Source organism: Podarcis vaucheri, assembly GCF_965113315.1.
Source record: "Podarcis vaucheri genome assembly, chromosome: 2".
Lineage (NCBI taxonomy): Eukaryota > Metazoa > Chordata > Lepidosauria > Squamata > Lacertidae > Podarcis > Podarcis vaucheri.
The window spans coordinates 68,270,364-68,294,189 of NC_138760.1; the positions used below are offsets into that span (position 1 = coordinate 68,270,364).

The window sequence follows — 23,826 nt, forward strand, 5'->3', positions numbered from 1 at the left end:
TCCTGACCTTTTATTTAATCAATGAAACACGGTCTGCGCGTGAATGGAAGCCCCTGCGTCCTCCTCCTCCTCTCCCTTTCCTGCGTTATCTGGGGGGAAATGCGCCTTCCATCCCAGCAGAGGGCAGAGCCGCTTCCCTCCATCAAGAGCATGCTGGGTGATCATTTCCCGGTGCCTGACCTCGAGGGGGGGGGGGGAGATCCCTCTTTAAATGCGATTGAGGGAGGGGAACCTGTGTGTCTAGTGCCTGCGGGGGAAAGGACAAGCCGGTACTTGAACTGAGCAAGCGTCTTCTGCTACGCTTGCTTGGGACGGTGTCAGGTGCTTTCTGTCTCCGACTCCTGAGCAGCTAAAGTCCAGCGTCTCGTTTTGCACCCGCCCTTTCGATCCGCCTACTCGCTTCTCTTCCTCGGTCTCCTTGGCGCTGCGTTCAGTTTCAGCCTCGCCTTCCTGCGTTCCGGAGCAGACCCAGAAATGCCCGCTTTGGCGCTCTCGCTGGCGCTGTGCGCCCTGCAGATGTGGCCAGCTGTGGTCGGGGGCCCTCCCCAACAGCGGTTCGCCGTGCTGGACAAGCACTGGCCCCTGAAGCTCACCAAGGTAAGGGGCCAGCTGTTCGGCATCTCTTGCGGGGTGGAAGAAACACCACGGACAGAATCATTGCCACACACAGGGAGAGTTCCTCTGAGTTCCTCCCTTGCGGTTTTAGAAATCATTTAATGTGTCAACACGAATAGAAGTGCAGTTGTTGGAGGAGGGATTATTATTGTGGCCCATCTTTTCGTGCCTGCCTAACAGCCGTGTCATGCTTATAATATTTTATTCTCTTGTTAATTATGCTGTCTTAAATGTGCATTTTATATTTGACTTCTCTTCGCAGTGTTTTCTTTTGAAATGTTTAAGATTTTGTTTTTTGTTAACTTTGTGTTAAATATGTATTCTGTAGTTGACCTCCTTTGTAGTGTTTTCTTTTGAAATCTTTTGAGGTGGTATTTTGGTTTCCTGTTAACTGTGTTGCTTTGACTGTACTTGATATCTAACTTTCTTCAGAAATGTTTGAGTCTGCATTGTTTTATTGATGTTTAATATGCTGTAAACCACTTTGAGATTTATATTTCTTAAAAATATTTATATTTCTTAAAAATATTTATATTTCTTAAAAATATTTATATTTCTTAAAAATATAAAGCGGTATAGAAATGAAATAATAATTGAAATTAAGATTTTGGAATGCAGAACTACTGTAAAGAAAATCATCAAATCTAGCACATGGGGGGGCAACTTTATCTAAATTATATAATTCTGGATTTGAACGATTGGTATTAATAATTGTATTATAAATTGATATTGTTATAATGAGGCTATAATTGGATTGTAATTGAAAACTAATAAAACTTACTATTAAAGGGAGTGTGGGATGGGGGTGTTGTTGTTAAATGGGAAATATTCGGGTGGGGGGCATGTCTCCAATGTTTGCACACTGGTGGTACCCATCTTGGCACTGGTGAGTCACACACATCTCTGCTAGGATAGCCCATTATGGCAGGGCTAGCCAGCATATCTTCCTCCAGATGTTGCTGGATGAACTGCTACTCCCCTTATCCCTGACCTTTGGCCATGATGGCTGGGGTCAATTGCAGGTGCACTCCAATATCTGGAGAGCAGTATGTCAGCAATCTCTGCTTCAACATATTTCTCGGTTCCTAAATTTGCTTCTGCAGAAGTGTGTGCCTTGTAAAAGCCTTCAAAAAATTGCTTTCTCTTTCAGGCTATGAGTGCATTTCTGCACAGAGATGCATTTGCATGTGGAAAACACTTAAACTCTTCTCACTCCATGTGGTGGGAGGCTATTCTCACAGTTGACGCTGCCTGCTTCCTTTAGCCTCTCTGTTGCTCTCTGCATTGATAACTAGCCCCTTCCAAAAGTCGATATAATTAATGAAGCTCTAGCAACAAAGCTAAGAGTCTTGTGGCACCTTAAAGATTAATAAATTTATCATGGCATGAACTTTCAATGTGCTGCAATCAGGAGCTGTTCAACGGTGGAATGGACTCTCTGCAGAAGGTGGTGGGTTCTCCTTCCTTGGAGGTTTTTAAGCAGACGTTGGCTGGCCACCTGTCAGGGATGCTTTAGCTGCATTGCACAGGGTTGGACTAGATGACGCTCGGGGAGCTGTGCTATGATTCAGTCCTTAAACTTCTGTTTCCATAGGCAGCCACAATGACTCTGCATATGCTAGGTTTAGTGTTTCAGTTAATGCTTGCCACTTACGGAAAGTGAATTAGATAAGTGTTAATTGGATAAGTGTTAGATGTTCATCAGTGTGATGGTGTGGCATTAATAGGTTTGCATAACATAGTCCAGGCTCTAATTGGGCCAGCTTGACTCTGCCAGGATAATACTGCAGCCGCTATTGACAGGTGGAATGTGGAGCATTACAATCTGCCCAGCTGACGTGGGATGGATCAGAGCCAGTTATTGGGTTGGAAGGTTTTCAGACTGTAATGATCTGTGGTAAGCTCATCAAGCGTTATTGCTGTGTCATTCAGCGGCAGCGTCTTGACCCAGGCGAACATGGCTACTTGCAAAGCTACACCTGGGTCATGTGGACTTGTACAAGTCAAGATGTAAGGTAGTAATTACAGTTATAGTGTACGACTTATTTGCACCAGGTTTTCCTGTGTGTTTGCAGCTGTTTGCGTTCCCATTTAATTCGCAGACCACAGGACATTGCCCTCAAAGAACAGTACAGCGGTACCTCGGGTTACATATGCTTCAGGTTACAGACTACGCTAACCCAGAAATATTACCTCAGGTTAAGAACTTTGCTTAAGGATGAGAACAGAAATCATGCTCTGGCGGCGCAGCGGCAGCAGGAGGCCCCATTAGCTAAAGTGGTGCTTCAGGTTAAGAACAGTTTCAGGTTAAGAACGGACCTCCGGAACGAATTAACCCGTGGTACCACTGTAGTCTCAATACTTACCCCCTGTAAATTCAGGTTTGCCCAAGGTAGGGGAAAATGGGGCTCTAAACTGCTCCACCAGGGTCACAGGCTATTTGTTTCAGTGTTTTGGGGTGGGTGGATTAATGGTCACTTTCTGCTATCCTCCTTTCCATGCCTGCTGCTTCCTTAATGCTTTCATTTCCCCCCCAGCTGTGGTCATAACTACCGTATTTTTTGCACCATAACACTCACTTTTTTCCTCCTAAAAAGTAAGGGGAAATGTCTGTGCGTGTTATGGAGGGAATGCCTACGGGTGGCATGCCTACGGATTTTCCTCCTCTAAAAACTACATGCGTGTTATGGTCGGGTGCGTGTTATAGAGCGAAAAATACGGTATTTCCGGTGCTCTCCCGATCTTTTTGATCCCTCAGATTTGCAGAAAGCCAGAAAACTGCAGAAGCAAATCATATTTTAAAAAACATCACCAGATATATTGGGCAGCAATCCGAAAAGTGTGTGTTGAGTGTTTACAATCACTTTAATTTCTTTTCCAGCATGCCAGTAATGGAGAGTCAGGCACTTAGCCTCTCTCTCTCTCTCTCTCTCTCTCTCTCTCTCTCTGTTCCCTCAGATTTGCAAGAAAACTGTACAAGCAAATTTACAAGTTGCCTGATGGTGTGCTTTTGCAAACTTCTTGAGTGGGGAATCTTTTTTTTAAAAAAAGGCTCTGTGCACATGCCTTGTCAGTATTTAACTGGCGTAATAGAAGCAACAAATTTGAAGGCAAACACAAGCACAAAAGGGAAAGCCTGCTGTTATGATTGGGAAAAGAACAAAGCTGTTCCTCATATGCAAATTCACATGTGTGGGTGTGGATTTCTGTGGTCTAATTCAAACTGGTGGGGGTAGGATGGGGAGAGAGTTAACAGCAGAGTAATGCTCAAGTGTGGACAAGCCCATGGATCGTAGTAACTGTTTGTAATAGGAAAATGCCCAAGGCTTTGCAGCTGAATATGAATTTGAATCAGAATTTGCCTACACGCCCCAAACCTCCCATTGCTCAATATGCTGATTTCTCTTTCTTTCCATTTCATTTCAACCATAAAAACGATGTTGCAAGTACAGTTAGATGTCTCTCTTGGCACTATGTGACTAAGCAGCGTACTGCGACTGATCCTCAAATATTATAGCTCAATTGGTAGAGCATAAGACTTGTAATCTCAGGGTTGTGGGTTCGAACCTCACGTTGGACAAAATGTGCATTGCAGGGGGTTGGACTGGATGACCCTTGTGGTCCTGTCCGACTCTACAATTCTATGATTCTCTATAGCAATAAGATCCTGAAGCAAGTCATTTGTTCTATCTGTTCAGTACTGTGTATAATATAAGAGTTTCTACATCAAAAATGGGGAACCTGCGGGCCTCTATATCACTTCAGCTGGTGGTTGGGCCCTGCTTATATGCAGATGCTGAAAACTGAAACTGATCTTTTGCAATCAAAACATGTGAAATACAGCACTTCTCCATTCCACGCCTTGAGTCCACATGCTACCTGGGGAACTTGTTTTGTTAAGAACACTTGTTCCATGTCTGAAAAAAGAAATTTTGTAGAGGTTATGACAAGCAGAAGTGTTTCTTCCATAACCTAACTGTAAACAGCCCCCTCTCCAATTTGTTTTTTGTTTTTTTGTTTTTTTTGCTACCTCTGAATTCCAGCTTTGTATTAGTAGCAACCTTCCCAAGACATTTAAACCTTGGGAGAAAACTTTCCTGTCTAGAATGGTTTGTTTTTATTAACTTATTTTATTAGTTTATGAATCACCTTCTACATAGGTCCGAAGGCAATTTACAAACATAAAAACAGCTGAGAATAATTTTAAAAAGAGTACCCAAAATAAATGGTGATAGGTTTAAAAATGATACAAAATGAGCAATACAGAATTATGTGTACTCAATTCCTGTACTGGCAACATAGGAAGCTGTCTCATACTGAGTCAGACCATTGCATCCCATATTTTCTGGCTCTCCAGGGTTTCAGGTAAGGAATTGTTCCCAGCCGCTGCATCCTTTCCCAAAATCTAGTGCCTAAGAAAAGGATCTAGAAATATGGACAAATTTGAAGTTATCATTGTTAGGCCGAATTGCTGTGATAAAAATGAATGTGCTGCCAAGGATGTTGTTTTTGTTTCAAACATTGCAAATTTTGGATAAGATGGACTGTTTCAAGAAGTGGCAGAAAGATATTTCTAGATTTGTTTGGCAGGGCAAAAAGCCTCGAATAAAATATAAGATACTAACTGATGCCAAAGAAAGAGGTGGATTTGCCCTGCCAGACCTTAAACTTTATTATGAATCAGCTGCTTTTTGCTGGCTGAGAGAATGGCTGCTTCTTGAAAATACTGACGTGTTGGATCTAGTAGGTTTTAATAATGTATTCAGTTGGCATGCATACTTGTGGTACGATAAGGTAAAAGTACATAAAGCGTTTAAAACCATATTGTTAGAAAAGCATTGTTTAATGTCTGGATAAGATATAAGGATTTGTTAGAAAAGAAAACCCCAAGATGGTTGTCACCAATGGAAGCGAAGGCACAGAAAAAACTCAATATGGAGGCCAAGTGGCCGAAATATTGGGAAATTTTGGAACAAGATGGAGACAGATTCAAATTGCAGAGCTTTGAAAAATTGAAAAACAGAGTGCGAGATTGGCTCCATTATTATCAAATAATGGAGGCATACAATTTGGACAAAAAAGTTGGTTTCCAGGTGGAAAAATCAAAATTGGAAACAGAATTGTTAGATCCAAAAATCAAGAATTTGTCAAGAATGTATAGCTTGCTGTTGAAATGGAACACTCAGGATGAAATGGTGAAATCGGTTATGATTGAATGGGCACAAGATGTTGGACATAACATAATGATGGCTGACTGGGAACAGTTATGGACCACAGGTATGAAATTTACGGCATGTAATGCCCTAAGAGAAAACTTAATGAAAATGATTTATAGGTGGTACATGACACCAGTCAAGCTTGCAAAAATTTACCATTTGCCCGACAATAAATGTTGGAAATGTAATGAGACTGAAGGTACATTCTTTCACCTTTGGTGGACATGCCCAAGGATTAAGACATTCTGGGAGATGATTTATAATGAAATGAAAAAGGTATTCAAATATACCTTCCTGAAGAAATCAGAGGCCTTTCTCCTGGGCATGGTCGGCCAACTGGTGCCAAAGAAGGATAGAACTTTTTTAATGTATGCAACAACAGCAGCAAGAATACTTATCGTGAAGTATTGGAAGACACAAGATTTACCCACCCGGGAAGAATGGCAGATGAAGTTGATGGACTATATGGAACTGGCGGAGATGACTGGCAGAATCCGAGACCAGGGAGAAGAGTCGGTGGAAGAAGACTGGAAAAAGTTTAAAGACTACTTCCAGAAATACTGTAAAATTAATGAATGTTAGAAAAATGTTGGAATGAAGTTATATGGCTTTAGTAGAAATGTTATAAGGAATTAAGTATAAATAGATTAATAGAGTATTAAAGGGAAAAATAGGGTTAGAATCTGTTAAGATAATTAAAAGATAGAAAGCAGAGGAAGATGGAAAGGAATTGCTGAAACAATTAACAGAAGTGGAATACAAAAAGGGAGGTGTGAGGAGGTCACTGAAATAAGTGAATGAAAGATAAGGTACGGAAATTGTTTGATGTTTTTTTAAATTGTTTTTGTTCTGTTAGTTTAGTGTGTTGTGTAGTGTTTTTGTATTGTGTTGTGTTGTTCTTTTTTCTTTTTATTTTCTTGTGTGTTTGAATTGTTGGAAAAGTAATAAATATTATTTTTTAAAAAACCCAAAATCTAGTGCCTAAGGTTTTCCCCTCCCTCTTGGGTCACATTTGGAGCTGATCTGCATTGTCAGAAATGCCACGTAGCATTTCTGGAACTGTGCTGCTTCAGAATTCAGGCATGCTATTGTACGATGGAACTTTCTTCCATTTCAAAACTTGTATGCCTGTGGGAAGCTAGCATAGAATCATAGATTTGGAAGAGATGCCCAAGGCATCTCTACTAAAGCGTCCATGACAGGTGGCCATCCAGCCTCTTCTTCAGTGAAGGAGAGTCCACCACCTTCTGAGGAAGTCCGTTCCATGGTCAAACAGCCTTTTCCATCTGTGACCTCTGTGAAGTCCAAAATGAAAGGTTAGCTGGTTGGTCAAATGTAACCAGTTATAAAAGCCATGGGTATTCAGTACTTTAATTTACCCTTTCAAAAAAATTATATTTGAAGGAGGAATGTCGTTCTTTAATTACAAGGGCAAACCAACGATAATCGTCTTGGTGAGATGTTGTTCACTGCCAAAATGTTTCAGATAATTTCCATAACCAGCACTATAGTCCACATTTCACCAGTCACAGAAGTCAGTTACAGAGCTAATTGTAGCAATCACTTCAAAGTATATTGCGTAACTGTGGCTAACAAACTGTGTCGACATGCTGATGTGGGAGGAGGGTTGTACATTCTGAGCATATATCTGAGCAGGATGGGAGAAAGCCAAGGTTATCTTGCTTCTGGAATGCCAGTGCCTTCCCTCCTGACAGTTCTACTTGCTTTAGGGCAAAAACTAGGCCTGTTTAACAGGACCCACAGTGAACTTGCGAACATAAGCTGATGTCCCAGTATCCTGTCAAATTCTTTACTACTTTTTGAAGTAGTGTACTCTTGCTGATTGCTCAACACCAAACTGCTGCCTTACTCTGGATGTTCTAATTATCATAGAATTGTACAACTGGAGAGTTGGATGGTACCTCGAGGGCCATCTAGTCCAACCCCCTGCAATACCGGAATCTTTTTGCCTAATGTGGGGCTCGAACTCACAATCCTGCGATTAAGAGTCTCATGCTCTATCTATTGAGTTACAGCAACCCAGAGTCTCTGCATTGACCACTCTTGAGGCGCATGGAAATTGTTTGTGGAAGTCCCCATTTGCACCCGCAGAAAACTGAAACCTCTTTTCAGTGTTGCACTGAAGACCTTACTGGCATGCCCAAACCTTTTCGTTACTCGATATATTTTCATGCTTTGTTTTATACTGTTGCAAACTGCTCAGAGGCTTGTGAGTTTGTTTTGCGGTGAAACAGTTTGTAAATGTTGTCAAACAAGAAATAATGCCCGGCCTTAGACATGTTTTGGCAACGTGGCTTTTCATTTGCAAAGATACAGTGGCCCAGTATTTTGGTCCTTGTTGGGCTAAGTGGATGGTCAAGGGACACTTTAGACTACGCTTCCTCAAACTCAGCCCTCCAGATGTTTTGAGACTACAATTCCCATCGTCCCTGACCACTGGTCCTCCTAGCTAGGGATCATGGGAGTTGTAGGCCAAAAACATCTGGAGGGCCAAGTTTGAGGAAGCCTGTTTTAGGCCAGCAGTGCCTCACTTGTGGCCCACTGGTTTTTCCTTGACTCAGCTCCCATCATCCCTGAGCATGGGCCATCCTAGCAGATGGGATTTGGGTATCCAACCACCTCTGGAGGGCCACAGGATTCCCAACCCTGCTCTTAGACCACCGCTTTTTAGAGAGAGCCTCATGAGAACACCCTTCCATATCACTTACTTAATGTTAAACGTTGGGAGTCTGATCTCTGATAAAGGACCCTAAGCTGAAAAATGGGATGGGGGAGCCTTAGAAGGATACGTGCCTTTCTCAAGGTTGGTGAATCATTGAAGTTGGGCTGTACCCCAAACGGAGGACAGCGGGCAGGACACCATGAGCTTCACGGAGTGTCTGAGGAGTGCTGCGGCTCCAACATGTAGAGGCCTGGAGTGGTGTGTGATGAAATAAAATTTTGGTGCTGTACTCTGTCAAAAGAGATCCTTGGGAACATCTAGGCAGGTGCCCTTGAGATGACAGAGGTTTTACGGGTGGGGCCAAGGGGAGTTGCCCCTGTCTAACCAGTCTGTTCAACGGCTGAATCAAACATTGGGAAACTCCTAAGGCCCAAAAAAAGCACTTCTGGGAATGAGTTGGAGTCTCAACGGCAGGCATGCTTGCCAGGTGTGCTGGATGCTGATTACAGAGCTTAGGAAATGGACGTCGCCTGAGGTGACCTTAAAAGTGCCGTCATCACCTGCAGATGAACATGGATCATGGATGCTTGCCGACAAAAGGGGAGGGGAACAGCCCTCCAATAGTGGTGGGAAATGAATTGAAGACCACCATAGGAAAGCCTCCCAGCCATCCAATTTTATTATGTGCATTTGTCTTAAAATCTGTTGGTTTCATCTACTTTTGATAATTTTATTACGTCTGCTGGTTTTGTTGCAATTTTTAAATTAAGGTTTCATGCCTTTTTGTTTGTAAGTTTTTTTGTTCTTGATTAAGTGGTGCAGAACTTTTGCCAAATAAAGCCTCTTCCTGGAGGCTGGCGTAAGGCAATGGCATAGTCTGCTTGGTGCATCATCGCCAAGTTTTCCAGTACTGTGACGCCTGGGTAGATAGAAGCTTGTTTGTGTTATCAGAAGACAGGAATGCAAGGTCCACGGAGCGTTGTTTGAAATAGGACTCCCGCTTCCCTTAACCAAGGCCTGCTGGTTGGAAGATTCCCACAAAAGTCTGCTTTGGAATCTTCCGCTATGTTCACCTTTGCTTTACTTGCTGAGTGTGATGGCAAGGGCCAGACTCCTCCACTTTAAGCTCCACACGTTTATTCTAACGTATTTTCTCCTCTAAACCCTTCAGATCCAAAACTTCGCATGGCAGAACTGTGGCCCCCCCTCTGATCCTGCTGTAATCAGGAGTTTGTCCATATCTCCAGATCCTGTTTCGATGCCGGGAGATGTGACAGTCAGCGTAGCCGCTGCTACCACTGTGGCCCTCACTTCACCTCTGAAGGTATGTATGTGGAAGGCCGGTGGGCCAAGCCAAGCAGAAGTGGTTCCTTCACACTGGGAACAGTTTCAGTGCTCTAATGAGGACAAACATGACTTGATGAAGCGTGTTTGCAACTATGGGCTCCTCTGCACTTCCGTTTGCCCCACTGCTTTCTCCCAGGAAAACCCGCGGTTTCACACGGAGTCAGAACAATCTGCAATGGGGTTTTCCACAGGTTGCCGTTTGTTCCCATTTTGCACTAAACCACAGGTTTACCCGGGAAAAGAGGCAGGACAAAGGCAAAACTGCTTGGACTTGTGCTTTTTAGGCATGGGACAAGTGGAAGTGCGGACCGAGGCCTATCTGGGACTGGCACTAGATTGCATTGGGCAATCAGGAATGCCAAATCCAGGTGTGGACCACAGCTTTCCCCACTTCCTTCCTTTTTCTTCCCCTCCAGAGTTGTGGTCAGAAAGAAGACATCTTTTCCAAAAGGACAGGCATGGGGAACTTGTGGCCTTCTAGATGCTACAAGACCTCTGCTCCCATCACCTCTGACCATTGGCTGTGCTGGCTGGGGCTGGTGGGAATGAGAGCTGAGTAGCAGGAGCTAGAATAGAGGATATACAGTGGTACCTCGGGTTACATACGCTTCAGGTTACATATGCTTCAGGTTACAGACTCCGCTAACCCAGAAATATTACCTCAGGTTAAGAACTTTGCTTCAGGATGAGAACAGAAGTCATGTGCCGGTGGCACGGCAGCAGCAGGAGGCCTTATTAGCTAAAGTGGTGCTTCAGGTTAAGAACAGTTTCAGGTTAAGTACGGACCTCCGGAACGAATTAAGTACTTAACCTGAGGGACCACTGTATTCAAGATTTACAGGCCCCTCTTTTCTTTTCTGTTTTTCTTTTCCAAGTAAAGGAATTTGATATGTAAGTGCATGTCAAGAAAATATGAGCCAAGAGAATATGATCTGGGGGGAAAAGGACTTCATTAGATGGGACGAGTCTCTCTCATTGACATAGGATCTCCGTCCGAGTCTCTGAATGGAAAACTGAAGTCACAGAATCATAGAGTTGGAAGGGACCCTGAGGGTCGCCTAGTCCAGCCCCCTGCAACACAGGACTATGCAGCTGTCCCATACAGGGACTGAACCTGCAACCTTGGCATTATCAGTACTGCTCTCTAACCAGCTGAGCTATCCAGTCCTGTGTTTAAACGGGAAATATCCCTTAGGATAAGGCAGAGGGGTGTGCACTGCCTTTCCCCCTATAAATCAGCCAGCATAATACAAATCTTTAGATGGGGCAGGGCTTGTGAAAAGCTCCTGAGGGATGTTTTCCCTAATTAGAGGTTTCCTTTCTCTAACGTGCTAATGTGGGGTAATTTGAGCCCAAAACATCTAGTCATTAGGTAGACGACATATGAACATTTCTACTTGACATGTCGCACAGGTAGGCTGAGCAGAAAAGGGAGCTTCTGCACAACAATTCAGACCCCTTAACAGGCTGCCACGGCCAAAGAAACAAAACTGGGACAAGCTAGTGCTCCAGAATCCCCTTGTTGAAATAGAAGCATGTTGTGCTGAGTTGAGCAAACCCCTTAGTCCTGTGGCTGGTAGGAGCTGGCCTTACCATGACCACCTATGCTGAAATGTTACTGTGTGGTTTTCAGTGGGATCAAGTTCTGCTGGTGTGGGTATGAAGCACTCGAAATTCCTGCTATGCTAACCACCGCTGAGCACCTGACTGCCTATCAGCAGGAACTGGGCTGGGCCCAGCCGCATCCTCCCCTGTTAAGCAACTGCACGACCATAGAATTGTAGACTGGGAGGGACCTTGGGGGTTCCACCCCCTGCATTGCTGGAATAGGATGTTGAAATCTGTTTCATTTGCATGTGTTAAGTCTCAACCTTACCTCTTAGTGCAGCCAAGTGGGGCGGGGTAGGGGGTGGGCTTGGGGGCTTGGCAGAGAACCCTGGAAGAGGCAGTGTCAGTATTGAAATGGCCTCCCTTTTGGAAAGATGGTGATTATTTATAGAGAATACTCCTAACGCAGGCGAAAACATGCTGGTCTGTGTTTGTGGGTTGCATTGAAGCAACACATCTGATCAATATCTTGGTAGCTAAGATATGTATACAGTGGTACCTCAGGTTACATACACTTCAGGTTACAGACTCTGCTAACCCAGAAATAGTACCTCGGGTTAAGAACTTTGCTTCAGGATGAGAACAGAAATCATGCTCCGGCGGCGCAGCAGCAGCAGAGTCCTTATTAGCTAAAGTGGTGCTTCAGGTTAAGAACAGTTTCAGGTTAAGAACGGACCTCCGGAACGAATTAAGTACTTAACCTGAGGTACCATTGTATGTCAAATGCCTACACACAAAGACCTTCTCTTTCCGGGCCCTAGGCCTGGAAACTTTGATTGTGTGACTTCGATGATGCAAGTCATTTGGGTCTTGCTAGTACAGTCATACCTTGGGTTAAATGTGCTTCAGGTTGAGCGTTTTCAGGTTACGCTACGCAGCGACCCGGAAGTAACGGAGCGTGTTAATTCTGGGTTTTGCTGCTTGCACATGCGCAGACGCTCAAAAAAGATGTCACGCGCATGTGTGGAAGCGGTGAATTGCGATGCACGCACGCGCAGACGCGGGTTCCGTTCACTTCAGCATGCAAATGGGGCTCCGGAACAGATCCTGTTCGCATCCAGAGGTATCACTGTATAATTCTGCTGGTGATTTTCAGAACTGCCTTTATTCTCATGCCCATGTTTATTTTTTTTTTTAAAAAAATGATATTTATTACTTTTTCAAAATTTCCAACACAGCACTACAAACACAGAGAAAAAGAAGGGAAAAAAAGAAAAAACAATACTGTCAGAGCTGCTACCAGGTCCCAGCTCACATAGGACCACGCCACACAGCGTCCACTTTAAAAGAGTCTTTATTGAGTTACAGGTTTCATTTCCGAACTGCAGCGTGCAGCTCTACACCTTCTGCTCTAGGTCGGCGAAGACCCGTCTGAGTCCCCGCCTCTTGCACACCAGCTTAATACCCTAGCCTTGCTCCACCTCCTTCGCCTCTCCCTACGTCTCTGGGTCCTTCTGCCCCCCTGGGCCTCCTCCCTTCTACTCTCCTCTGACGCTGACCCCCCTGATCCTTCTGCCTCCTTGCGGCGGGCTTTAGGACCTGGCTCACTCTCCGGGCTGCTTACTGCTCCAGCTTCCGCTGCATTTGAACTTGGCGCGCGCGCCCAACTCTCTACTTTCCTCTTAACCGTTGCCTCGCTCTCTGAGGAGGGCGTGACCACCCCTGACTCGTGCCCTCCCTCCTGCTGACAGCCTCCGGAACCCGATGCCTGGCTACCTTCCTCCCTGCTGCTCTCAGTCTTGAGCGTGGGTCCCGACTTCCAGCTGCTGCCGCCCTCAGTTATGAGCGTGGGTCCCGACTTCCAGCTGCTGCTCTCTGAATCTCCTCTGTTCCCTTCCTCCTGGGGTGTCCCCCCGGATCCCCCCCTTGCTCTGCTCACTGGGGCTCCCTTTTGGGAGTCCTCTGACTCACTGCTTAGGCTTGGAGATCTCGGGTCGTCATCATCACTCATTCTCCCTTCGGCTTCCTCCCCCTCGCTCTCTGTTTCCACCCTTCTCTGCGTCTCTGCTTCTGAACCCCTGACATCCATCCCCCCCTCGAAGCCCCCCCTTCCCCCCTCCCCGCTGTCAGGTGTGGGTGCTGGGCGCTCCATCATCATGGGAGGGAATGCTGGATACAGGTCGCTCCCCGTGGGTGGCCGCCAACTGAAGACCTCCGAGTCTTCCCCCTCGCGGTCGTCGACGTTGACTTGTTGCTCTTCCATCTCTGTACCGCCGTGCTCGAACCCGAGGTCCTCCCCGAACACGTCCATGTCAGTCTCTGCGTCGGTCGCTCGACCTGGCATCTCCAGCCACTTCCTGCGCCATTGCTCCTCTGGTCGATCGTCCCACCAATACGAGTTGCCTGATGCCGAACCTGCCGGTGAACCTTCTGGGGAACGGGTGCTCCGTGCGGGTTCCCCTTCTGAGTCGAATCCATGGAACGTGCTGGAAGAAAGTGTGGGTGTGAACAACCAGTCGTCGAAGAAGCTCGCTGGCATGGGTTTGTGTGGGAAGAGGGCATGAAACTCGTCCTTGAGCAGGGGTTCCTCCAAAGCGTAGTCTGGTACCCAGCTATTGGCGCTGGCCCGGGTGCCCTCTCTGGCTAAGAGGTATTCGACTCCCTCTTCCCCCCATCTGGAGTCCAAAATCTCCGTGACCTCGTTGATGTGGTCCTGGTGCTTCACCTCCCGCGTCTCCGTCCGTTCCCGGAGCGGACTTGGCGCCGTCCCTGGCTCCTGGAACCTGTGAGGTGCCTTGTAGGGAGTGAGCACCGACCTGTGGAACACCGGATGCATTCTGGAACCCTCCGGCAGCGCCAGTCGGAAGGCTACCGGGTTGATCTGCGCTTCGACTTGGTACGGACCGATCTGCTTGTGCCCCAACTTCTTCTTGGCAAGCGACCTGGTCGGCACTGCGTGGGCTGCCAACCAGACCCAGTCTCCCACTTGGATCGCTTCGCCAACCCGCCTGTGCTTGTCAGCTTGCACCTTGTAGGCGTGCTTAGCTAGCTCCAGCTGCCGTCTGAGTTGATCGTGGACCGCCTGCAGCTCTGACGCGAACGCGTCCGCCGTCGGTGGTTCTCCTTCCCCCACTCTCTCCAGTCCCGGGAAGGTTCTGGGATTCCTCCCATTGTTGGCAAAGAACGGCGTCACTCCTGTGGACACGTGCTTCGTGTTGTTGTAAGCGAACTCGGCTAGCGGCAGGTAATCCACCCACGTCGCAGGCTGTTGATTGGCATAGCATCTCAGGTACTGCTGCATGATGGCATTGACCCTCTCTGCTTGCCCGTTGGTCTGCGGGTGTCTTGCTGATGCCAGATTGACCTTGACATTTAGAAAACCCATCAGCTTCTGCCAGAAAGACGAGATGAACTGGCGTCCGCGGTCGGACAGGATAGACCGTGGCAGGCCATGCACTTTGAACACGTGATCTATGAACAGTTTGGCGGTTTGTTCCGCCGTGGCCACCTTCGCACACGGAATGAAATGTGCCATCTTGGTGAACAAGTCCACCACCACTAGCACAGCTGTCTTGCCTCTCGAGCTGGGTAAATCCGTCACAAAGTCCAGGGCCACCCTCTCCCACGGTTCAAACGGTGTTTGCAGCGGTTCTAACAGTCCCGCCGGTGGTCTGTGTACCGGCTTGGCCCTCTGGCAGGTGTCGCACCTCGCGACGTAGTCCGCGACCTCTCCTCTCAGCCTGGGCCACCAGAAGTCTCTCGCGACTAATTCCATCGTTTTCTCTGTGCCAAAGTGACCGGCCGTGGGTGCGTCGTGCAACTGTTGCAGTACCTTGGCGCGAAGGTCGTCTCCTGGTACATAGACAGCCCCTTTGCGTAGGAGCAAGCCGTCCCGCACCTGGAACTCGTCCGTGGTAGCCGTGCCTCTGAGCAGTTCCGCCATCTTGTCTTGCGCGAATGAGTCGTCCCGCAATGCACGTCGCACCGCATCCAGGTCTACTGTAGCTGAGGCACACGCCCACGCCGTCGGTGCGAAGATGTGCATGGCCGCCGCTGGCGTCACCTCTTCTAGGTATTGCGGTTTTCGGGACAGTGCATCCGCCATGATGTTGGTGTCGCCTGGGACGTACTCTATTCGGAAATTGAAGTCAGCAAAGAACTCCGCCCAACGTATCTGCCTCTGGTTCAGGAACTGAGCCGTGCGCCAGTGCTCCAGATTCTTGTGGTCCGTGCAGACCTGCACCGTGTGCTTGGCGCCGATTAGGAAGTGCCTCCACGCCTTGAAAGCTGCATGAATGGCCAGCAACTCCCTGTCCCAGATGGTGTAGTTCTGCTCCGACTTGCTGAGCTTTCTGGAGTAGAACGCTCCCGGCCGCCACACCCCCTGCGGGTCTCGCTGCAGCAGGACAGCTCCCACGGCTCTGTCTGACGCGTCTGTCTCTACCCTCAACGGTTTACTGGGGTCGATATGCAGCAGTTGCTTCTCCGATGCGAAGAGATGCTTGAGCGCTTGAAAGGACTGTTCCGCCTGCTCCGTCCAGATGAATTTCTTTTTTTTGGAGCTGAGCGTGTCCGTAATTGCTGCCGTCTGCATCGCGAACCCCTTGATAAACTTGCGATAGAAGTTGGCGAAGCCGACAAACCGCTGGACCTCCTTCCGGTTGCGCGGGCTTTTCCAATCCAATACCGCACGAACCTTGGTGCTGTCCATGGCTATCCCCTTGTCCGACAACTTGTATCCCAGGAAATCCACCTCCGTCGTGTCGAACTGGCACTTCTCCAGCTTGGCGTACAGTCTATGTTGTTGCAACCTGCTGAGCACCTCCCTCACGTCTCGGTCGTGAGCTTGCTGCGAGTCAGAGAAAATCAGGATGTCATCCAGGAAGCAGACGCATGTCTTGTAGAGGAGTCCCTCCAACACGTGATGCATAAAAGCTTGAAAACAGTGAGAGCCATTTTGTAATCCAAAGGGCATAACTCTGTATTCGTAGGTGCCCAGCGGTGTGAACATGGCCGTCTTCCACTCATCGCCCTCCCGCATGCGGATGAGATTGTACGCCCCTCGCAGGTCCAACTTGGTGAACACGCGTCCCTTGCGCACCGTCGCGAGGAGGTCGTCAATCCTGGGCATGGGGTAATCAGACGGTTTGGTCATCTGGTTCAAAAGGCGGTAGTCCACAACTAGTCTTTTTTGGGGCGTGTCTTTCTTTTTCACGAAGAAAACGGGACTGCCCCCCACTGCCTTGGACTCTCTGATGAAGCCACGCTCCAGATTATGCTCGATGAACTGTTTGAGTTCCTGCATTTCATCTTCAGACATGGAGTATAGCCGCCCCTTCGGCAGCGTCGCCCCCGGTAGGAGGTCAATCTTGCAGTCATATGGCCGGTGAGGGGGTAGCTTGTCCGCCTCCTTCTCGCAGAAGACCTCCAAAAAGCTCGCGTATTTGTGGGGGACCGCTTGCAACGTTCCCAACTGCAGTTGTGATTCCTCCTCCTCTCCCTCCCGTCGGGGCAGGATGCAGTGTTCTGCGCAATAAGAGGAGCCGAAGATCAGTTGTCTCTGGTACCAAGCCAGTGTCGGACTGTGCCTGTCCAGCCAACTCATGCCCAACACAATGGGCGTGTCCGACAGTTGGGTGACATTAAAACTGATGACTTCCCTGTGGTTGCCAAGGCGCATCACCATCGGTGGCGTCTGCTTCACCACCTGCCCCCCTAGCAACTCTCTGCCATCCACTGTGACGACTTGCAGGGGCAGAGTGGCAGGCAATAGCTGTATAGCGTGCTGCTCCACAAAGCTCTGCGCTATAAAGTCTGCGTTGCTTCCAGAATCCACAGAAAGCGGCACTTCGATAGTGACGCCGTCGGGTAGCTGGAGAGATGCTGTGAGCTGCACTACTGGTTTGGGTGGGAGGGGATCCGTGGGTTGCAAGATTGCTGGGGACTGCTTCACAGATGCGTCTGGCTGGGCCCCAGTGCCTCCGTCTCCAGCCAGACATCGTCGTTTCCCTGCTGTGGTTCTCCTTGCTGCGTTGCTGCAGTCACCATTGCTGAGGCTGCAGTGTGCTTGTGGAGCCTCCGGGGACACTCCTTCGCCAAATGGCCTGGATCCTCGCAGATGTAACACTTCCTGTTCCCTCTAGGAGGCTTCGCATTCACTGCTGCCGGTGCTAGGGCTCTGGCTGCTGACTGAGCCCTTGCACCTCCAACCTCCATCGGTTCCCCTCCCCCTCCTGGCGGAGGTGTGGATTGCGCACGCGCTGCTTCCCTCGGAACGAAAGAGAAACTTCTCGCTGCTTCGCGCCCTCCACGTCCTTCATCTCTGCACCATGGACGTTCTTCCAGCCTCACCCCCACAGTCAGCGCCCTTTGGACCACCTCCTGCGTGCTTCGGGGCCTCTCCCCCCTTGCAATTTCATCCTTAACCGCAGAACTTAGACCCTCCCAGAAGAGGTCTCTGACAGGGGGCGAATCCCGATCCCATTCTAAAGCACTGACCAGCGCAAAAAATCGGGCGTGATACTGCCGGACGCTCGCCCTCCCTTGTTTTAGTCCATGAATCTCCCGTCTGGCAAGATCCACATCAATAGTAGACAAAAAACACGCATCCATCGCTTTGATAAAGGCATCTGCATTCTGAAGCGCCGGATCTTTATCCCTCCACAAATTGCGCAGCCAGGCTTTGGCATCCCCATGCAAATGGGACAATATGAACCCCACCTTCTCTTCCTCATCTCTAAAGTCTTTTGCCAGCAGTTGCAGTGCGCACATTACGTCTGCTCTAAAATTAGGGTACTGTTGCAAAGTCCCATCGAAGTGAGCCACAAGCCCTCCTGCTCTCCGTGCCAATCCCACGCCCTCCGGTCTGGGTCCCGGTTGCCCTTGCTTAACAAGCATTTCAAACCTGGCGTGTAGGTCTCTGTAGGCGGCTGTAGTCTCCTCCTCCCGTTTCTTGGAAGCCAATACCTCTGAGGACAACTGGGTCACTGCCTCTTGCAGCGCGGAGATCCTCTGTTCTTCCGTCATCTTGCTAACCTTTGTGAGCTCGCTTACAGACACCCCTCTTCCTCCCCTAGCGGCTTCTGCTCCCGCTGCGAGGTTTCAGGTTTCTGAAGCTTTGAGGAGACGGGTCTTACTGTCAGAGCTGCTACCAGGTCCCAGCTCACATAGGACCACGCCACACAGCGTCCACTTTAAAAGAGTCTTTATTGAGTTACAGGTTTCATTTCCGAACTGCAGCGTGCAGCTCTACACCTTCTGCTCTAGGTCGGCGAAGACCCGTCTGAGTCCCCGCCTCTTGCACACCAGCTTAATACCCTAGCCTTGCTCCACCTCCTTCGCCTCTCCCTACGTCTCTGGGTCCTTCTGCCCCCCTGGGCCTCCTCCCTTCTACTCTCCTCTGACGCTGACCCCCCTGATCCTTCTGCCTCCTTGCGGCGGGCTTTAGGACCTGGCTCACTCTCCGGGCTGCTTACTGCTCCAGCTTCCGCTGCATTTGAACTTGGCGCGCGCGCCCAACTCTCTACTTTCCTCTTAACCGTTGCCTCGCTCTCTGAGGAGGGCGTGACCACCCCTGACTCGTGCCCTCCCTCCTGCTGACAGCCTCCGGAACCCGATGCCTGGCTACCTTCCTCCCTGCTGCTCTCAGTCTTGAGCGTGGGTCCCGACTTCCAGCTGCTGCCGCCCTCAGTTATGAGCGTGGGTCCCGACTTCCAGCTGCTGCTCTCTGAATCTCCTCTGTTCCCTTCCTCCTGGGGTGTCCCCCCGGATCCCCCCCTTGCTCTGCTCACTGGGGCTCCCTTTTGGGAGTCCTCTGACTCACTGCTTAGGCTTGGAGATCTCGGGTCGTCATCATCACTCATTCTCCCTTCGGCTTCCTCCCCCTCGCTCTCTGTTTCCACCCTTCTCTGCGTCTCTGCTTCTGAACCCCTGACAAATACGAATGGATCAAGCAAAAACAAACAAAAACAATTTAAAAACACCTCAAACATTTTCAATATCTTATATTTCATTCACTTATTTCCAGTGATTTCCTCACACCTCCCTTTTTGTATTCCAGTTCTATTATTTGTTTCAGCAATTCCTTTCCATCTTACTCTGTTTTCTGTTCTATAATTATCTTAACACATTCTTGCCATACTTTCCCCTTAATTTTCTATTAATCTATTTATACTTAATTCCTTATGACATTTCTACTAAAGCCATGTAATTTCATTCCAACATTTTTCTAACATTTCTTAATTTTACAATATTTCTATAAATAGTCTTTAAACTTTTTCCAATTTTCTTCCACTGACTCTTCACCCTGGTCTCGGATCTTGCCAGTCATTTCCGCTAATTCCCTATAGTCCATCAACTTCGTCTGCCATTATCCAACACTTCAGTGTTTTCAAGAAGCAACCATTCTCTCAACCAGCAAAAGGCAGATGGTTCACATCAAAGTTTAAAGGTCTGGCAGGGCAGGTCTACCTCCTTCTTTAGCATCCATCAATATCTTAAGCTTAACTCGAGGCTTCCTGCCCTGCCAGACAACTCTAGGAGCATCCCTCTGCCACCTCCTGAATCCCTCCATCCCATCCAGAGCTTGCAATGTTTGAAACAACAGCAACATCCCCAGCAACACAGCAGCCCCCATCCCCGCCACAACAACTCGGCCCAACAGTAACAACTTCTGGTTTGTCCATATTTCCAAATTCCCCTTCTCTTCAATCCAACATCCTTCACAGTTGTCCTTAAGCAGATTCACATTTTTGGCGGTCATACTAACCCCCAAATACCTCTCTTTCTCAACCAATGTTGGTCCTGTCACCTCCTGAAACTCTGTCAGGCTTTCCTTCTCCAACTCAGACAGGGCTCTGGTCCCCAAATTCATCCGCTCTTCTTTAAGTTCAATCATAACGAATGTCAGCTTATGTTCATCAAGTTGTCTTTGTATGGATGGGACTCTCCTCTCCAGTTGTACCACCTTAAGTTCAGCAGCAAGGGTTTTTCCCCTGACTTCATCTGCAGTTTGCCGTATCAGAGTAGATTCCTGTATCAGTTTCAGAGTGGTTTCTGAATTGGTATTCACCTTTTGTCCCAACTTATTTAAACTTTCTACAATTAAATCAGTCTCAATATTTGCAACATCCAATTTCACATTCCTCGCATCTGTTTTCTTATGGAGTTGTTCCAGCGAATCGTTCATTTTCAATAATGCAGCCACTAAGGCCTCCTCTGTCGACATCCCGTCTGTTTTTCCCCTTCCGTTTGCCATAACACTTAAGAGATTCAAGGTCAATTCCAACGTCTCAAACTTTTCTTATCTTGCAGCTGGAAATTCCCCTAGCCCAGCTCCTATAGAGTAACCAATTTCAAAAGCTTCCACTAGGGGAAAACAGGTTGTATTTGTATCAGTCAATATGTCCTCTTTTAAACACAGTTTCAATAATCCGAAGTTAGTTTCAATTTTCAGTTACTTTCCTCCTTTTTTAAAAACAGCCGGAAACAGTAGAAACAATGTATTTCTCTTGTTTAGCTAGCTGTCAATGAACGTTCTAAGCGCTGTCAATGAACATTCCAAAAAAAGAAAAAAAGAAAAACATCAGTCTTACTAGCAGCCCGTTTCCAGGGTCAGAGCGGCGGTGTTTTAAGCCTCTTCACTCTCTCCCGCAGGCATACTCAATCCACAACTTCCCCCTCTCTTCTCCTGCCTCCAAGAGGGGGTTTAATGTTCTTTACTGTTGGAAATTTGATATTTTACAAAAGACCTTCCAAGACTCCAGCTTGCAACTTCATTGCCTCAGTCTGTTTACAAAAAGGGAAGGCGGACTTCCTGTTTTGAACCTCCCCGTTACGATACCAAATTAAACTTTTAGAGATCCAATTCTTCCGTTTCAGCTCTACTCATGGGTAATTACTTTAAAGTCAAATTGTCCACAGGAAAAGGTTAGCGCTCTCCGGCAACAGCTATACGGCTTCACTCCGTGGAAGAAGCAGACGATTCGATGCACCGCGCCGCTCACCCCACGTCGCTCCAGAGCCCCAAAAACCGGGGTTCCCCGCGAGTGGGGGAGGCGCAAAAGGTGCCCGCCGAATCCCACGTTCACAGGCTTCTCCCACCTGTGATTTTAACGGGTCTCCGCCTTCGCCCAGATTTCCATGGAGCAGATTCCTCCCGGTCAGAGGAATTCTGCCATTGCCGGAGGCGCCTCCCCCGGAAGTCCATTCTCATGCCCATGTTTAGTGGTGGTATTCCTGCTTTAGAGATGAAGGAAACAGAAGCACAGAGCTCCTATGTGTAGAATCATAGGTGAAAGGGATCTCTAGTCCCCATACAATGCCAAATTCACATCTACAGAATCCCTGAGGCCATCCAGCCTCTGCTTAAAAACTTCCAATGAAGTAGAGTCCACTACCTTCTGATGTCCGGTAGTCAGTTCTGCTGCTGAGCAGCTCTTCCCTTCAGAGAGTTAGGTTTAGTCGGAATCTTTCTTGTAATTTGGATCTGTTGGTTCAAGTCCTACCCTCTACAGCAGGAGAAAACAAGCATGTTCCCTATTCCATGTGACAGCCCTTCAGATATTTGAAGAAGGCTATCGTATCATATCTCCTCTCAGTCTCCTCTTTTCCAGGCTGAACGTATCCAACTCCTTCAACCATTCCTCTTAAGGCTTGGTTTCCAGACCCTCCTCTGCACACGTTCCAGCTTGTCTGATGACCTGCAGGGAAACTGATGCACTCCACTGACCATGGGATAACCTATAGGACTTAACTAGCAGGGAAGCCCTTTAGCCTCCTTAAAGACCTTTCTTATAAGCAGCTCCACACTCGAGCTTATATTGGGCCTTTAGGCTACCAATTGTTTTTTGCCACTTTCTCTCCTGTGACAGATTCCCTGGACAGCTGCAGACATGGAATTCTTCCTGGGTTGGTCCAGGTGCCACAGCAAACCATGATTTGTCAAGCGCACGGACTTGGTGTGAGGGTTCGATCTTGGTTCCTTATTCTTTCCTGCAGGGCAAGCACAAACCATAGTTGGCCCGTTAGGCCAAAATGGCAAACCGAGGTTGCCGCAAACCAGGAAAGGAGGCGGGAAATTGCTACAAGGGAGGGAGAAGTGTGTGCTTGGATGCTCAGTCCGGGCTCACATTTGTAATGCCAAACCGTGGTCTGCCATTCCATCTTGCCACAGCAAAAGCATGCACCTTTCTCGAATGGGCTTGAGATATGAGAAAGAAGGCTGTGATGAGTGTTTATAACCAAGTAGATGTAGAGAGTTTAAACGTGAGGCATCGGAGGAAGTGCAAGTGAGCTTCACTTCCTTTTACGAGGCTTCAGATACAATATGGAAAGAGGAGGTGACCTCCAAAGAGGAACCTGTGTGTGTGTGTGTGCGTGCGTGCATGCACCACCTGTTTCCCATTCAGAGAGCTGTGGCCTTTTGCTTCATTCTCATTGTGGGTGCCACCATTTCTGGGACCCCAGTGGATGCCTTGCCACCCTTCCATTTATACTGCCTTCCTGCATCTCCCCACAAGCTCCCTAATTATTTTTTTTTTGCAAGATTCCTTTTTTGAAACATGGGGAAGAAGCGTCACAAGAGGTAGCATGACTTGCTTGTGTGTTCCTGTCCAGTGCTGCTTTTTAGGACTCTGGCACAAGGGGACAGGAATCCTCCTTGAGCTGGGGCTGGCGCACTCTCCCTGGTACCTGTCCTACTTAGCAAGACCACATTGGTCCATAATGGCAATTCCTAAAGAAGGACACTGTCAGAGAACAGCTTGCAGGAGAAAAGACTTGGGGAGGCAATGCCGGGTGCTTGAGCAGTGGGATCAGGTACACCCTGGGAATATCCTTACACTGCCTCTGGTTTTCTCAAACCCTCCATGCAAAGTGACAGCTCAGGCAAAGGAAAGCACGAGAGCCAGTGTGGTGTAATGGTTAAGAGCGGTAGTCTCGTAATCTGGGGAACCGGGTTCGCGTCTCTGCTCCTCCACATGCAGCTGCTGGGTGACCTTGGGCTAGTCACACTTCTCTGAAGTCTCTCAGCCTCACTCACCTCACAGAGTGTTTGTTGTGGGGGAGGAAGGGAAAGGAGAATGTTAGCCGCTTTGAGACTCCTGAAGGGGAGTGAAAGGCGGGATATCAAGTCCAAACTCCTCTTCTTCTTCCTCCTCCTCCTCCTCCTCTTCTTCTTCTTCTTCTTCTTCTTCTTCTTCTTCTTCACGGTTAAACTGTGGAGGCAGTGCTCACCACCAACCTGGATGGCTTTAAAAGAGGATTAGACAAATCCATGTGGAGGAGATGAGGCTAGCAATGGCTAATAATCACAATCTGTTCTCCTTATACTGTCAGAGCCAGTATTCCTCTGAAAGCTAGTTGCTGGGGAGTGCAAGCATGGAGAGTGCTCTTGCACTCAGGTTCTGCTTAGGGGCT

The 23,826-nt window shown here is 48.1% G+C and overlaps 1 protein-coding gene across 2 annotated transcripts in view; it reads left to right on the forward strand.

Annotated features, from left to right (window-relative positions):
- The first annotated feature begins 207 nt into the window (after positions 1-207).
- The window catches only part of GM2A (ganglioside GM2 activator), a 29,418-nt gene continuing 5,799 nt past the window's right edge, over positions 208-23,826 (forward strand). For both annotated transcript variants that reach the window (XR_014216607.1, XM_082211845.1), the window contains exons 1-2: positions 208-597; positions 9,686-9,838. Coding sequence is in view for 1 of the 2 variants with exons in the window: in XM_082211845.1 (XP_082067971.1) it covers positions 475-597; positions 9,686-9,838 (276 nt within the window). In the remaining variant the exon portion in view is untranslated. The remainder of the gene's footprint in view (positions 598-9,685; positions 9,839-23,826) is intronic.